Source organism: Python bivittatus, unplaced genomic scaffold (genome assembly GCF_059951505.1).
Source record: "Python bivittatus isolate LINGU-HERP-01145 unplaced genomic scaffold, Pbiv_v1 ctg000700_np1212, whole genome shotgun sequence".
Classification (NCBI taxonomy): Eukaryota; Metazoa; Chordata; class Lepidosauria; order Squamata; family Pythonidae; genus Python; species Python bivittatus.
In genome coordinates this window covers 20081342-20098446 of record NW_028277098.1, presented here as the reverse complement: position 1 = coordinate 20098446, position 17105 = coordinate 20081342, and the positions used below count along the sequence as shown (strand labels likewise).

Below are 17105 nucleotides of genomic sequence, written 5' to 3'. Positions count from 1 at the left end.
TTTCCCCTTGCAAAATGGAATAAAGCAAACCCAGGATAAATCATTGCTAGATTTTTCTCATTCTCCAGATGTTAGACTTTTCTACATTATAGAAATGTCTAAATGTCTAAAATTTACCAGATCAAGAATGTTTGTCTGAGATCCAACTGTTTAAAATAGGATGGTCCATTTTATACAGAATCAAAATCCATTTTCATAGACCATAAATTCCCCTTGACTCCTATACTGTATTCCAAAGAAACTTGAAATTCCTTGAAAATTTAACATGGGATTTTTCAACAAGAAGTCAAGTAATAGCAGTCTTCATCTTTTGGAAGATAGAGGTACAAGGTAGAGTAGGACCTATACTGAAACAACTTATTATTTTAAGAAGGGAAGAACTAAGTCCCTATCCATTTGTCTAAAATACTGTGAATGAAATAAGTATATAGAAATACTGCAACAATTGGAGAGGAAGTCAGCAGTTCAATATGGGAAATGCTCACTGAAGGTAAATTTTGACTGGATTTTGAAACCATCCAACTGCCTGTTTCTTAACTTCTCTTTATCAGTTTAATTTTTGGAAAGCTGTTCAAAGCTGTTATTATTGCTGCCAAAGTATTGCAAAATGTGATCGTTTGTGTCAGACTTTCCCAATCTGATACCCCCAGATATATTGGATCAGGAAGAATTCCTCAGCTGGTATGGCCAAAGTCTGGGAGTTGCAGACTCAACAAATCTAGACCGGAAGAGGCTTGGGAAGGCATCTCTGTGTTGCCACTTATCCAGTTGTTGAACTGTGTGATGACATGGTCATTTCCAAAAGTGATACAAAGAAGAAATCACTTCTGAATTGAGACCCATGCTGCTGTAAAAAGAAAAAGCCAAGACTTCTACATTTTCAAAAGTTATCAACATCCTTCCTTGATTTTCCTAAGCAGACAAATGAAGCTATGTTTGGGGTTTTATTAAAATATTATTTATTAGTAAGCACTTGGTTAAAACTATAGATTAAAATATTAAGTATAATTAAACATTTAACATATATTTATTAAGAGAAGGTGGCAATCCCTACACTGATATGGAGTGCCAGGATTTGTATTTTTTTACATGGTTAATGGTTCTACTTTTTATCCTGTACATAAAGTATTATGCTTTATGAAGTGACTTGTAAATAAATAAATAAAGTACAATCATTTGTTGCTGGCTAAAATGATCATATGCAAATTATGATGGACACTGATGACTTCAGCCCCTAGGCAGTGTTGACTTGATTTCTGATTTTGATTTATAAACCCTAACTTGCAAATTAGCATGTTAAATGAAGTCAAACAATTGTGACTTATTGAACACTATGATTAAAAAAACCACAGTTCAGCATGATGGGTTGAACCTCATCAGTGACTTGCCCAAGGTCCTGCTTTAAACTTCATAATCACTTGGGAAATGATGATTGTATAACATTTCTCAAATCTAAGGCTAGATATAAAACCGTCTTTCCTTTACTAAATGGGCAGCTTCACAAAACTGTATTATTAAAAAGGTTGGGTAAAGCACAGGCACACCCTCACACACATATAATATTTCTTTTTTTTTTCAAGGAACTTCAGTGCAAGACAGATTTCCTTACAGAACACGGAGACTTCACATATACATGCAATCTAAAAACCACAACAAACTAATTTACCAGATAATTTGACTGTGGTTCTCTGTCAAAAAATCTATGTCTGGATTTTAAAACAAAACAAAACATTTAAAGCCAAGAAGCAGGAGGCCATGCATTATTCATTGAATTCTTCCTGTGTCCACATTTTTACCAAACATAATTGCTTACACCACACATCTATTTGTGGTAAAAGTTTACCAATTGCTAGAATTAAGCCTGAAAGTGTTGTGATTTCTAAGAACATTTTCATTTGAATCAAGAAGTACTCCTACCTTTTGGCAACCTTTCAAAAATACTGCAAAAGGGTATAAAGCATTTGCCTATTTACAATGCATCAGCCTTAGCCCTCATATTTCTCCCTAGCTAGGACTATCCATATAAACAGCCTAGGATACATTTCCCTTTCTAATCAGCCAACACAAATGTGAATTAGAAGCACATTTGCTTCTTGGAACCAATAGTACTGTAAGTCGTGCAAGGGCTGAGCTTGTCTGGTCAATTTCAAAGAAGCTACAATACCACATAATCTGGACTCACGGAATCCCTTTGCTATTCTTTCCAGCCCTCCCCTCAAGCTCTGTCACTACAGGCTGGCTCAAAGGCAAGTTTTAGTAAACTTGCTATTAATTACATGGGTGGATGTAAAAGATGCATACATACATCTATCTCTATCTTTATCTTTATCTCTATCTCTATCCATCCATCTTGTTATTCCCTTCTGGAGTAAAACAAACAAACAAAAAAACACCTTACCCAAAGTTCAGAAAAGGAGTAAGCAAAAGAAATTTGAAGCAGAAGATCAGAAGACATACATACCTAATGTACAAAAGTACCCCACACATTTGGAGTAAGCAACATTGCACAAAGCATAGAAAAGAGTGAGAAATAGTGAGGAAAGGGAATTACAAAGAAAAGAAAAACTAAATCTAGTTTATATCAATATAATTCACCATACCTCTCCATATCTTTCTATGGATGGTTGAGGCTGGTAAGGTGAGAGCCCCCAATTTTCAAATCAGAGAGAACAGTTTTGCAAACAACGGTCAACTACTAGAAAGTTTCAAGGGTGGGAAAAAGGTGGCTAAACATCCCTTAACTTAAAGAGGTGGACCAAGAAGTCCAGGATCTGAACCGTGCAACTGACATATGTATAAGACTTTTTCATATGCATGTCTTCCAAATCCTCTACAGTAACACTTCTTGTGTCAGCCTGGGAATACAGAGCTGATAGAGAGAGGGTTTTACAGTTTACCTGGTATGAAGCCTGGACACCATCTTTGCTTCTACCATATCTATACATTGATTCATATTTTGCATTTTGTTCTTTAAACTTCTCTCCTCTCACATTTTGTAGTTCTCATTACGTCATCCAAACTTGACTTTCTTGGTTCTTCCCTTTCCTTTTTTGCCATTCACTTTTTCTTTATCTCTCTCTGAAAGTTTGAACCTTTATATGACCATACCTCACACAGTTATTTTGTACTGGTAATTCATTTTTGTATTCAGTCCACATTCATTCACACACATTAATTCTTGACACTATATCTTCTTGTCTTACCACACAAACTTCTTAAGTATTTCACTGCATTCAGTTTTCTACTTTTTTTCAGACATTCCCAATTCTCGATTTCATATAACAAGTTGGCAGAAATATGCTCTTATACACAGCCATTTTGGCTTCTTCTGGCAAAGACTGATTCCTCATAATGGACTACAAACTATCTAATACTTTTCTATCAGCATTTGCATAGCTTACAATTTCTCCACTATTTCCACATCTTTAATAAACATTTCACTAAGGTACACAAGTTCATCTACCTGCTTTAATTTTTCTTCAATTATTTCTAACTTATTAATGCTACTTTCCATTAAACACAATTACTTTGAACTTCAGTGTGCCTCCTTGTATCATGCATTCTAACATTCACTGCAAATATTTAGATTTTCAACCAAAATGTCATTGTCTGAATGCAAAAGTATACACATATTCATGTTCCTGACCAGTACATCTCTAATGTTATCACCATATATTTATCTATAAATACATTAGACAACAAAGGGGTCATTCCACATTCTAACTTTATTCCCAGCTGAATGCTGAAAAATTAGCTAAGCATTCTATTTATTCTATTTATGCTTTACTTATATCACATACCATTTTTATTGCATTCAATGCCATTGTTGCAAAAATGTTTCAATAAGTCAAGGCCAGTCACTTAATCATATGCTGTCTCCAAATCAACAAATATGCAATAAGCTTTATTTCTTCATATAGTTCTGAATGACCTGCTAAAGAGCAAAAATCTGGTCTATACATCCCTACCTTAGCATAAGGTCAACTGCACTTTCCAAATTTTTCTCAGTGTCAGCTCTTATATCTTTCAATGAGAATTCTGTCAAGTAACTACTCAGGCTCACTTAACAAACTAAACTCATGCACATTTTGCACTTACATTTGTTACCCTTCATTTTTACTTGTATAAAAAAAAATGGCATTTTTCCAATTATCAGACACAGATGCAATTTTCACACACACTTTAAATAGGTCACATAACTATTTTATAAGCAAACCATATTCATATTTTAACATTTCTCCAGTTATACCATCTACACCTGCAGCCTTACCCTTCTTCAATGTTCTCACAGTATGTGTAACTTCATTACTTTTTTTCTGGGAAAATAACATTTATAGCATTCACTCTTCATTATATCACTATCACTATCATAGCAATTTCTAAAATACTTCTTGCACTCCTTTACTTCAGTTTCATCCCAAATAATTTTACTATTTTTATTCTTAAGTCCATTCACTTTATTTTCCAAGACCCACTCTTGACACTACTAAATAATGTCTCCATCATAATGAGAACCTCTTGCCACCTTTGCATATTTCACTGTTTTTTCAAACTTTCATTACAAACAATAAAACCAATCATACTTTTAAATTTATATTTCTTCCCTTTCCATGAGTATACCATGTGTACACAGACTTATGCTTAAGCCATGAATTTGAAACAGACCTTTTTCTAAGCATATACTGTCTCAACAATCACCTTTCGCATTCATTATTGTGTCTCTGAATAGCTGAATCACTTTTTTGCATCTCATTTCATTCTCACTCATCCATTCATGTCATCTAATGGAATATTTTTCCCCCTGAATTGTATTCATTCAGAATATTACACTATTTTCCCCCAAGCTCATCTGTGGTTCTCTTATTATCACCATTCATTGGGCAATAACATATAATTATCACCAGCCTATGAATTTTTGCTTTCATATGCTCCCAGAGCAATCTAGATGACACTGATTCCAACTTTATGACATGCACCTTAGCCCTTTCATATATCATTAAAATTAAATCTACATCTTCATTTCCCTTAATGTACCTATCAAGCTTACTCCAGAAAAAGAGATTACCTTCACTCAAAACCATTATATCCTTGCCCTTTTCACAAACACTGCCAGGGTCCAGATGGGACAAAACAGGTGGAAGTTGATATTTGCGCATTGTGGCCCTCTCTTAGACTCAGTGTTATCTCTTGATTGGAAAACACTACCCCTGAAGGAGAAAATTTCAGCTTGGGGGCATCCTCCTGAACACACAGATACTGCTAGTTGAGCAGGGAAGCTAGGAAGCCTTTGCCTAGCTCTGTTTGGTGTGCCAGCAGGAGGACCTTGCCACAGTAATTTATGCCCTAATCACCACTTTTCTGGATTACTTTAATGCACCTGATATGGTGCTGCTTATGAAGACTACTTGGAAGATATAGATGGCATAAAATACAGTGGCCTGTTTACTGACACTTTGCCTGAGAACATATAACACCTGTGCTTTGGGTCCTGCATTGCCTCCCAATTGGCTTCCAAGTGCAGTTCAAAATAGTCATTCTCACCTAAAAAGTCCTATCTGATTTGGCATCTGGATATCTGTAGAACTTCATTCTCCAATCTCATAGCTAACCTGTCTAATACAGTTGTCCTGAGAGAAGTTGTTGGTTGCACCCAGCTTTGATGAAGTGAGGGGGGTTGAGACATAGAAATGCTACTTCTTCGTAGCAGCTACTATGTTTTAATTAGCCTCCTGATTGAAATCAGTTTAGCCTCCATCTTGATTTCATTTAGAAGGATACTCAAAACTGAGCTCTTTTGAAGAACATTTATGGATTGGCAGAATGCCATCTAAGTTGAATGTATTGTTGAGATATACTTTATTAGGGTTTGACTGTAATTTAATTTTTAAACTTGATTTACTGTGAGTGCTTTATGTATACATAGGAGAATTCTTTGAATCTGGGAAGGAAGACAGAAATTTTCAAAACATGGCAGATGAGCACATGGACATTTCAGCCTTACTTCTTAAGGGAGGCATCAGTCCATCCGTTAGGAAATTTATGAGAAAGAAGATCAGACAACTTACAGAGGTCTTAAAACACTCACTAATAAATGAGTGACTGGTGTATATTTATCTAGTTTCCACGTTTTTGTAACTAAATTCCTTTTTCCTGGCATTAATGAAACACTGTGTGAATCTTGCTTCCTTAGTCTTGCTCTGCTATAGGAGTTTGGAAGTATCATTTTTTAAAAAATTCTTACAATGGATATTTTATTATTTATATACTGTGGATGCTTCATCTATCAACCACTGAAAGTTCTATGGGATTTGGCAATATAAAATAAAATAAGCTCTGGCGACATTAATACCAGTTTTTTAAAACAATATTTTCAATGAAAAATTTGGAGGAAAAAAATGATCTGGAAATCTATGCTCCTCCCTGCCTAGTTGTAGTGGAGAATATTTTGCGGCCAATGTTGGAAATGGAGCACTTAAACATGGAGCTTTGGTGCTGCTGCCTCGGTGGCACCATGCCTTGAATTTTTTGCATCAGCTTCGCTGAGATGCAGCCAAGCTGATTTTCTTCTAGCCTGGCTACTCAAAACTTCAAATGGCAAAATTTCTGTATTGCGATTTAAGATACTTACATAAGGCTGGGGGCAGGTTATTTTCCTAGTAGCAGGAAATCCTGCTTATCCCCACCTCCCAGCCCTCTTGCTCTTACTTGGCTGTGAAAGTATCAAGGATTTCTCTGAGCCAGACTGTTTTTTATTTGCTTCCTTGTCAACAGCAAAAGCAGAGATGGAAAAATAGAGAAGGGACGGCTGTGGGGTATTTCAATGGCCTCTCATTGGTCACACACATTGTCTCTGCACATTTTGCAATGGCTGCAATTGGGGCAATCACATGCCACTGAGGAACAATTGTGAGAGTTGGGGATTGTTTGGAGGTGGTAAGAGTGGCTTACTGAAAGTGCCCTAAAGTTCAATTAGCCTACTTGGCTTCTGGACATGGAATGGGAGATAATGACTTTGGATGGGTTTTAATGACAGTGAAAAGGTTACCCTGAAGTGATGAAGCATTCTTAAGTATTGCAAAGTCCTTTGCTCACATGGCTCAAGAGTTCCCCTGACCTTATCACAAAAGCTCCATGAAAGCAATAAGAAATGTAGGCTCCTGACATCTTCCAAAAAAAAAAAAAAAAAGTTGCACTTTCTTTTGTTGTCTTGGACTTGGATGTAACAAAAATATATTGGAAAAGAAATGTTTTGGCTTGACTGTAGTAAACTTCTTCATTGTTGAATCTTCAAGTAAGTCTTATTCCAATTCTGTTGAAAAGACTACTAATGCCACTGTAATTGTTTCCAGCATTATAAATGTTCAGTAAATTGGTGGAACAAATAGATTATTGTGTAAAATAGATAAAACTAATTAAGCATGTCAGTTCACTCAAGCCTATTATATAGAACGGTTTATCTCATTTTGCTAAATAGATTACAGCTTATATTTAATGCTGCTGTATGTTTTAAAAACTGTTAAAAATCAACTAATTGCCTGACAAATAAGGCTTAGATGTTCACATGCCTGCAGAGATTATTCAGGATGGGTATCTATTAGTCTTCAAAAAGACTAATGATAGTAGGATAACTGCAGGCCTATCAACTTTTTGGGTGTTCCTGAAACATTATTTTCTGAAGTCATTACTTTTTATTTGGCACTAAACATTATTCCATCTTACACCATAAGCTGACTTAGGATAAACTCCATTTAAAACAATGTGTTGAAAATTAATGTATTGTGTAAACCACACACTCAAGTGCAGGGAAACACTTTCCTTTCCTTTCAGAATATTCCAAGCTGAACTGATTAAAGTGTACCTCATTATATGTAAAATGGGATAAAGGGGCAACCTCCTTCCTCCTGTAAGCCTCCAACCATCTCAAGCTCTACATATATATAAGTTGTCTTCCTTCATCAAGGCCTCCATAGGCATCTGGTTGAAGCCACAATGACATCACATGCAGCGTAATGCCATTACACAAATGACCCAAATAATGTAATTTGCATCAGTCGCATCTTGACTGCAAATTAAGCCCAATATGTAATTCACATAACCTGCATGATGACATCATGACACATGTGAGGTCATTTTCTTCTTACCCCTCTGCAGACACCCATGATTACCTATCCTTGTGAAATGTTAGTAGACTTTAAATGTTCTACCAGAGATAATGGGAAGTTCCTAACCCCAACTCTTTCCTCAGTACAGGGCACTGCTATGGACACTACCCATGCATCTGATCGCCCAAGTGCCTGGCTTGCTCCTCTAGTGAGAAATGAGACTATACCGGCAATAAATATTAGAATATATTCTCAATTAGCAATACCACTAATTGTCATTTATCTAGAAAAGAAATGTGAATGTCCTTTATGGCAATCTCATCTTCTCTGGTTTTGAGGCAAACAAACTTTTTTTGGGGGGGGGGGGGTTTTTTTTTTTTATTTATTTAATTTATTTCAATTCAATTTAGACACCGCCTGACTCCAATAGACTCTGCATGGCTCCCAACATTAAGAACGAAACATCAAAATAGCATCAAACAACAAAACATGTAGCAATAAACAAAATGGTGAATCCAGTTAGCAACACACAGAGCATGCCCTCAACAAGAGGCTCCATCTATCCTAGCCAGAGCCCGGGAGAATGAGGAATACGAATGAGGAATACAACTTTTGCCATAAAGATATCATACAAGAATGAAGCACACATCTGTCAACCTGATATGCATCCTGCATGGCAACTTATTAAATTACAACTTTAGTGGCTCAGGTTACAAAGTCAAATTTTAGCTGATTTAGTAAAATGATGCACAATGACCACAGAGCCTTTTTGCTGTTCACCTCATGGCTGAAGGTGGAAGGCACTTAATTAGTTTTCCATTTGGACATGGAAGTTATGATTTTCAATTTTAGAACAAGCCTAGCAATTAAACTAGAGTCTAAAGTTAATATAATCCCTGACTCATTTTAAAGGTTTTAATTGTAGTCTGTGCTTTAAAAAAATCAGAAAACAATGGTAAATTAAGCAAATGTCTATTTCTCCTGCTTTTTTCACCTAATAATTTGTAGCTTTCCTCAAGAGTTTTAGTAGAAAGATAATATGCTTCTCTTAATGGCCCTTTAAAGTGTTTCCTTATTGTATGTACTCTTCCTCTTATTGTTCTTGTAATTAATTAAGTTTTGTACTCCATAGTAACAATTACCACGCATCCGTGATCATTTCCCCACTAGCAATTTATAGTGTCATCCAGCCATTGTTAATATATCATTAAAAAAATCACGCTTTCTATTGTCACAGCAATGGCTGAGTAATGCTTTAAATCACTAGTGCAGTAACATTTACATCTATATGAAACAACAAAGATTCACTTCAGTGAAGTGATTCAGGCTGTAGAAGTGTCTGATTTGTTTGCTGAAGCAAGGAAGCCAGGTGATTCACCTCAACAAGGCAATTTCCATGACCTTGAATCACTTAAGGATGGTACTGTTGAACAGGCTTCTCTCAGCTTTCTCCCATGGCACTGTCTGAAGAACTTCCAGCTGAAGCTGCCTAGATTGCAAGAGTTTTATTGTATAATGAGGGAAGTTTAGGCTGGGCTTTTGGTCCTTCCTTTCCTCTGGGTTTTCTCCTGCAATGCTTGTTGAAAAAGGTTCCACCTAGCTTTGTCCCATAATGTGAGTCCCCATAAGGAGAAGATTGAGGGGCACAGAAGCAGGCCAGAATGAAGCAACGTGATTTTTTGTTTTTGAAGTAAGATGACCACTGTTGCATCATGAAGCAGCTTCAAGGGGATGCTATGAAGTTTCATCAAAGGGAAGCCCTCTTTTATTTAAACGCAGGATATTACTTCCAGTGTGTACTGCCTCTGCCTATCTCAAGACACACAAAAGACAGAGCTGATAGATAAAACATAAGAGGTCATGTATAGCCGTGTCCCAGGTGTTCAGAAAAAATAAAATATTGTTGCATCCCAGCCATAGTCTTCTTTGCATTAAGAATGTTGGTAAGAGACCTGAGAATCTGGGGTATATTACTACCTTTCAGAGGACAATAGAGTAGGAAATTTATAAAAGCAATAATGTGGCCAATGCAGGGAATCAGCTACTCAGTAACCTTGGCAAAATGGTTGCCCTTCTGGGACAAATGTCCTAGTAACATACGCAATGGGGTCGAACTGCAGTGTGTTTGATTAATATTTGGCAAAATCAGGCGTGCTCAACCATTATACAGAACAAGGCAGATGCTGAGGGCATCAACTAACTTCATTTTCCCACCAGGAGGCCTTTGAGCATCATATTGTGCAGATGTATGATAATTTATGATATAATCAAACAAAAACTACTCTCAGTGTAGGAGAAGAAGGCATCATTTATTAGATTTTAATTGTTACTCTGGTTGGTAAACCACCAGAACCAAACAATACTTAAAAAAAAAGAGGATGCCCTAAAATCATAGACCTGCTGCTTAAAACCTGTCCCCCATTGTCTTATTAGATGAATCAGCTAAAGATTTTGTTGATTAAAATACTAATTAAATGGATCAAAGCCTGTTGTCCTGATTGAAATGAATTACCATTCCCTAAACAAGCAACTGCCTTTTTTTCTTTTTCAGAGTGTCAGACTTTGAAAAAAAAAAGATGGAGCAGTAGGAGCTGAATACTCATTCATTTGCACTAGGGTCTCCTAAAATATAAAATTGGCTTACACTCCATATATAATGTACTGAAACAAATTACTGTTTCAAAGCACTGTTGATGCTGCTCTAACGTAGAATAATTGTTTATTACCACCCCTGCTGATGAACCTCAGTTAAGTGCAGTTATTGTGATAGAGGTCAGTGGGTACCAAGAGATTCTTTTGATGTACCTTTTCCCACAATGAATGCCCAATTTTAGTAAGTACGCTTGGAAACCACACATTTTCAAAACACATCACATGCTATGTTCCTAGTAAATGTAAGTAAATAACACGAAGGAGCACAGCATTTACTACCTCGTAATCTTTGAAAGTATACCAAATATAAGATGCTTTCCCATAAGAATGCACCTAGATCGAGTTGATTTTCTTTACAATCATCTCATTAGAAATGCTAAGGAAGAAGATCTTCTGGCTAAATAAAACAACAGAACACCTGTTCATGAATTTGCTAATTGTGTTACGTTAAAATTTGCTATGATTGGTGGCATATAATACCTATATATTTCTTGGAACTATATTGGGGACGGGGGAGAACACAGAACAGACTATATTTCTCCAAACAGATATAATTGTCAAGATTGTGAATTCATTATGCTGAACAAAGTTCAAAAGCTGTTGAGTTATAATTTGCCATGTGTTTGACAATCTATCTGTTTTCTCTAGGATGCAAGAATGCAGGGTGAAAACCTGCTGTAGAGAGTTGGTAGACCTTGTTTAGGAATGGATCATTCTGCTTACTTCTTGTCCATGTCAGTTTCATATGGTTTTATGATTCCATTCTGTATCTGCATTAAGCCATGTTGCAAAAAACCAATGTTCAAAATATGTATTTCATAAATTTAATTTAATATTTGGATAGATTTAAATTGTCAAGTTGTTCAAAGAAGTACAGAATATGGCATGATAGCTGAATAGCTGAATTTTGTGCATAAATGTGAAAGTTGCCAAATTCTCAGATAAAAAATTCCTCTAGCACCTCTGCCTGTGTTGGGGGGCAATGTGGTGAAGTGTGAAATAAATTGTGCATGCTGTTACAAGTCAGATGAAATTTAGTATACTAAATGGATGGCAATCTGGCAGGCAGAAGAATCTTAGTAACAGATGGTGAAAACTCTTAAAAGGAAAAAAGAGTTTTCCCACATATTAATGAGCACTTGAGCCAGTACAATCACTAGAGTGTACCTAAATTGTTCTACCTATCTTATTGATAGCCTCCTTCAATTCTGAACATGTTTAAACAAAAATATGTTTAAACAAAAAATAAAACTGAGATTAACTGCCAAACAAACAAAAAATCAGGCATAGAGAAACATGACTTACTCTCTTCCCAGGAGGGCCAGGGGGACCTGCTTCACCAGAAGGACCTGGGGGTCCCTGAAATGATAAAATACCCAAATTACCCATTTTCAAACAGGATTGCTAAAAGATCTTCAGGAATTATTATGTATATACTTATTTAGTAACCAAGGCGTCTATCATCAACTGATACTAGATAAGAAAACCAACAAAAGTATGCTAGGAAAATATAGATATGCGTATTGACTTGTTCAGAGGTATGAAGTGTCTCCAATTAGGAGAAAGCTGTATTAATGCTAACTGCTTATTCAAATGCTTATTTATCAATGTTCCTCATGGATAAATAGGAAAAAATAAATAAGTAAACATGAGCAACTGTTTTGAGTTGCTCCAGAAAGGAACTTTCAATCTTAGAAGACATGCCTTAAGGAACCCTTGGCTTTCTCATAGGTTTACTTTCCCACATAATCCTGACATGATTGAAATATAATCTCCATCATCCTCAGTTAATACAATACAATCAACAGGATTATTGTTGCAAAGATATTACTTACAGGTTGGCCTGGATCACCATCTTCACCTTTTTCCCCTCCTGTACCATCAGTTCCCTAGGTAGGCGGGCAGGCAGGCAGGCAGGCAGGCAGGCGATGAAATAAAATGATAACATTCACATAATTTATCATGCTTGAATTGTATATTCTATTCAGATAGAAGAAATTCTTTTTAAGAACCATGACAGCAATATTAGTTATATATACATAGCCTATGTTTGCCTACATATCTCAGTGATTTGCATATTATTCCAAGACAGCCTCTCATGGCAAGTTCTGTTTAGCTTTAGCTGTAGAACTGCAATGTTTTTTATACTGGTTCACTTCCTCAAAAATCCTGTATGGTGTAATAATCAGAATACTATACTGGAACAAGGAGATCAAGATTCAATTTTCCAGTAAGCCAGTGCAATCACTAGTTGATATCAAGAAAGTCTCTGTGCCTCACTCCTGCACAGGTTGATATGAAAATAATATTTAGACAGGCATAACACTGAATCCTGGAAAAGAGAAGGAGCAAGGTACTTTCAATTTCAGACCCATGAAGCAGTGTTTTGGTCAGGGCATATAGGTGCAACAGAATAAATTTCTCAAAATCAAAGGCCATATCCAATATCTACTGAAGCCAGCGAGAGTTTCACTTCACCTGGTAAAGCATTTTTATTTTCAAAATACTTACAGCTGGACCAGGTTCTCCAGGTGGTCCAGGATCACCGGGGAACCCAACAGGACCCTACAGAAAGAGAAAACAAGGTAAAACTGATGAGCATCACGAATAAGTAATTGTAAATAAGAATTTTTTATTGACATATATACTGTGGAAAGATGCAGTTTCTAAAACAAAAATAGTTCACCTGATGCTCACATGATATTTTGGAATACACCTTCTATAAATTCAGCAAGCATGACTAATAGTAAGAAATTTAGGAAATTATACAGCAGGACTTCCTGAGAGCACTAAGAATTGTTCTAGAGAGCATTGAAAATAATACACTTGTGAAATGAAAGGGAGCTCAATTATATTTATAATTAAGTCTTAATATTTTTTTTTAATTAGTAAGTTCACTCACTGGATTTCCCTTTGGACCATCATCACCTGGAGGTCCTTTAATTCCAGGAGGTCCTGCTGCTCCAGGTGGCCCAGCTTCGCCTTTTTCACCCCTTTCACCTTTTGGACCCTGGAAAAGAGAATAGTTCTTAATAGATATATAGATTGCTTAAAATGAGTAAGGAAGAAAAAATCATCAATAAAAACCTCAGTCATGTTTTTATTGGAAACATTTTTGAAGCAATATATTCTGGGTAGAGAAATGGAGGGAGCACTCCAAAATTGCACAACAGCATCTGTTCAGAAAAGAAGTCCATTGCTGATCAGTTTAAAATGAACTTAAGTGCAAATGACTGTATATTAATTATAGAACTGTTCATATGTCATTGAGTGAAAAGATTTTCTGAATTTATATGTAGAACTATGATGCTAATATTTAAGAACTCTGTTCTATGATTAATTAAAACTGCTACCTCAAACTGAATGGGACTACACGCAATTGAATTTCTCCCATGAAATTCAATCTGAGTTGTAACTGTAAGGGAAATGCTGATGAAGGACAAATTTAGAGCGGTAGGTCAGAAGTTAGAAGTAACTGGAGGGTCTGTCCAAATACCCAGAATAAGGGTTTGGGTAAGTAAGCCAAGATTACAATAGCACATCAGTCTAATTCCACTTCTCAAGATCAATATGAAAAAGGCTCAGTGGTGATATGAGTCAGAAAAACAGGTAGAAAAGGCATATCCAAATGGACCAGACCCTAACACTTGAAACACTTAGTTTTGAAATAAAAAAGTCTGCCTAAGATCTTTGTTGTATAGAGCAAATCAAACTCCTTTCATCACTAAGACTATGTCTGAAACACCAATTTTAATAAGAGACCATTCCTGATAGATTTATGAATGAAATAAAGAAATTATCCATACATTCTGGCAGAAAGAAACAGAACATGCCACTGTGTCAAATTAGTGTAGAGAAGCTACACAACAATCACTTTTGCAAATCCTAGTGAAAAAAAAAAAGTAATACTTACACCTGAGCCAGCTTCTCCAGGTGGCCCAGGGTTACCAGCTTCTCCAGGCTCACCCTATGAATATTCAAGATAGAATTAATACATTATATAGTAACTCTTGTCTTTCTTGTTAAAGGACAAACACTGTATCTATTAATTAAATTTTCATCTTTTTTTTAAAAAAAATCTGGAAGTAAATCCTTGAGAAATCAGGAAATGCTAATGGAAAACTATTTCAAAATACTTAATTGGAAATTATGTTAGGTGTTCAACCTAGGGAAAGAATAATAAACATAGTGACAATAAATAAAATAGCATGCCAACAATTAACAAACTCTTCATCTCTGCTCTCAAAAGCAAACATAGCAGTATTTATTAGTAATGATAGCTCTTTATTAAACCAGATGGCTTGCCTGGCATACATAAACAATCTGTGCAAAGGCAACATTTATACCGTATTAAAGGTTTAAGTTAATTTATCCTTCTCTTGAGCCCAAAGTGAGAAATCTATGAAACCTAAATATATCATTTCAGTAATGAGGAGTGATGGGTGAACTTCCCTTGGCTTCACATGGAATTGGCTCAATATTTATGAACTTCCTTGGCAAAAAAGAGATAGAAAAAAAATCCTCTGATTTTTGCATGTTCTCTCTTGGCTGATAATGCTTGTATATATGTATTACCCATATGTATGCTACAAATCATACTGATTGCAGTGGATGCAAATGTGATTGGTAGGTAGGTAGGTAGGTAGGTAGGTAGGTAGGTAGGTAGGTAGGTAGACAGACAGTCAGTCAGTCAGTCAGTCAGTCTGAGGATGCTATAAAATGACGCATTATTACATTGCTGCCATGGAAATGTTAATTCAATTATATTCATGTTGCAATACATGACTCAGACTTTATTTTCTTTATACAGTTCACTATTGCTTTATAAACACAAGGTCATAAAGTTCCACAGCATTAAGAATCAACTATTAATGTCAGACTGTTCTGACATTATGTATTTAAGTATTTTTATATGACTTGTCTTTTCAAAAAAGTTGTAAAGCTGTTTAAATGAGTCACAAATTTCAGAATACAAACCAGAACAAACCCATCTTATTTATTTATTTATTTATTTATTTATTTATTTATTTATTACTCAATATAGCTGCCTATCTCATATACATGACTCTATATATAGGGGGGTGCCTTTGAGTCCATCTTGACTCCTGGCGATTCCCTGGACAAGTCCCTGAAGTTTTCTTGGCAGTATTTCAGAAATGGTTCACGACTGCCTGCTTCCTAGGGCTGAGAGGATATTACTGGCCCAAGGTCACCCAGCTGATTTTGTGCCTAAGGCGGGACTAGAACTCATGGGCTCCTGGTTTCTAGCCTGATGCTTTAATCATTACACCAAATTTTAAAATGAAAATTATTAGAAACATACCATAGGGCAAATGGTTGCCCAGTGCTAGTGAGAACATATCTCAGGGAGACTTAGTGGCCAAGGAACACTAGCATAAAGTACTACATGTCAGCATCTGGCATACCACTGATGGAAGGTCATTCTATGGGAAGGTCTGTTAACTGTCTCCTATTACCCCCCCAAAGCCATTGCTGATTCAGTGGTACCTTCTGCCTTCCCACACATGGGCATGGATTGGTGGAATTGACCAATGACAAGGAATATGCTGGAAGAAGCTGCCAATTACAATATAGAATATACTGAAAGAATTCTTAGGCTGCAGTTCTGTCCCCTGGAATGGTACCCCAAAGGCCACAGTATATATTGAATTTCCTATTCCAAGATCAGAAAGAGGTTATAGGATTCTCTTGTCCTATCACTTTAAATGGCCTCTGAGAATGGTCAGGCCAGGAAAGCCAAAAAAGAGGAATGCCAAGGCTTGACCAAGCTAATGCAAGAGTTTCATCTCAGACTAGATATGAAAGTGAGTTTAGTTGTACAGGAAGAGTGCAAGAACAGCAACTGGATCAAGATTATAAATACCATGCTTATTATTCCCATGCTCTCTCTATATAAAACTGCCATAATTAGAATCAGGTCATTGAGAGATCAAGCCTAATATTGTCCCTTTTGATTAGCAAGCTGAAGTCTTTTTTTTTTTTTTTTTTAATTTCAGTGTTGTGGAATTCCTTTTACTTGGAGATGCCAAGAGAGAAACTTTAATCTATGTATGCAAAGCATACCATTCTTTTTACAAAGCTATGGGCATCTTCCTGAAAAATGGCCCCTTAAGAAAGCTACTCTTCCCTCCCCAAGCCTAGCTCCATAAGATCATATCTGAAACACACTTCCAACCTCCAGTCCATTTCCCAATAATGAAAAAAAAATCTGTAAAAGATTCAGGGAAAAATTGGTTTTTAAGTGGTTAATGTTCATGTATAACATTGGTTCTTTAGAAGTATAACCTATTTTGAGAAGGACAGAAAGCATTAATCATTCAGCATTGCCCT

At 36.1% G+C, this 17105-nt stretch overlaps 1 protein-coding gene across 1 annotated transcript in view; it reads right to left on the bottom strand.

Annotated features, from left to right (window-relative positions):
• Window positions 1-17105, bottom strand: part of COL11A1 (collagen type XI alpha 1 chain) — a 246369-nt gene that overhangs the window by 30752 nt on the left and 198512 nt on the right. The window contains exons 50-54 of the mRNA XM_088153779.1: window positions 14668-14721; window positions 13657-13764; window positions 13266-13319; window positions 12590-12643; window positions 12060-12113 (exon numbers count right to left, since the gene is read on the bottom strand). Coding sequence (XP_088009905.1) covers window positions 12060-12113; window positions 12590-12643; window positions 13266-13319; window positions 13657-13764; window positions 14668-14721 — 324 coding nt within the window. The remainder of the gene's footprint in view (window positions 1-12059; window positions 12114-12589; window positions 12644-13265; window positions 13320-13656; window positions 13765-14667; window positions 14722-17105) is intronic.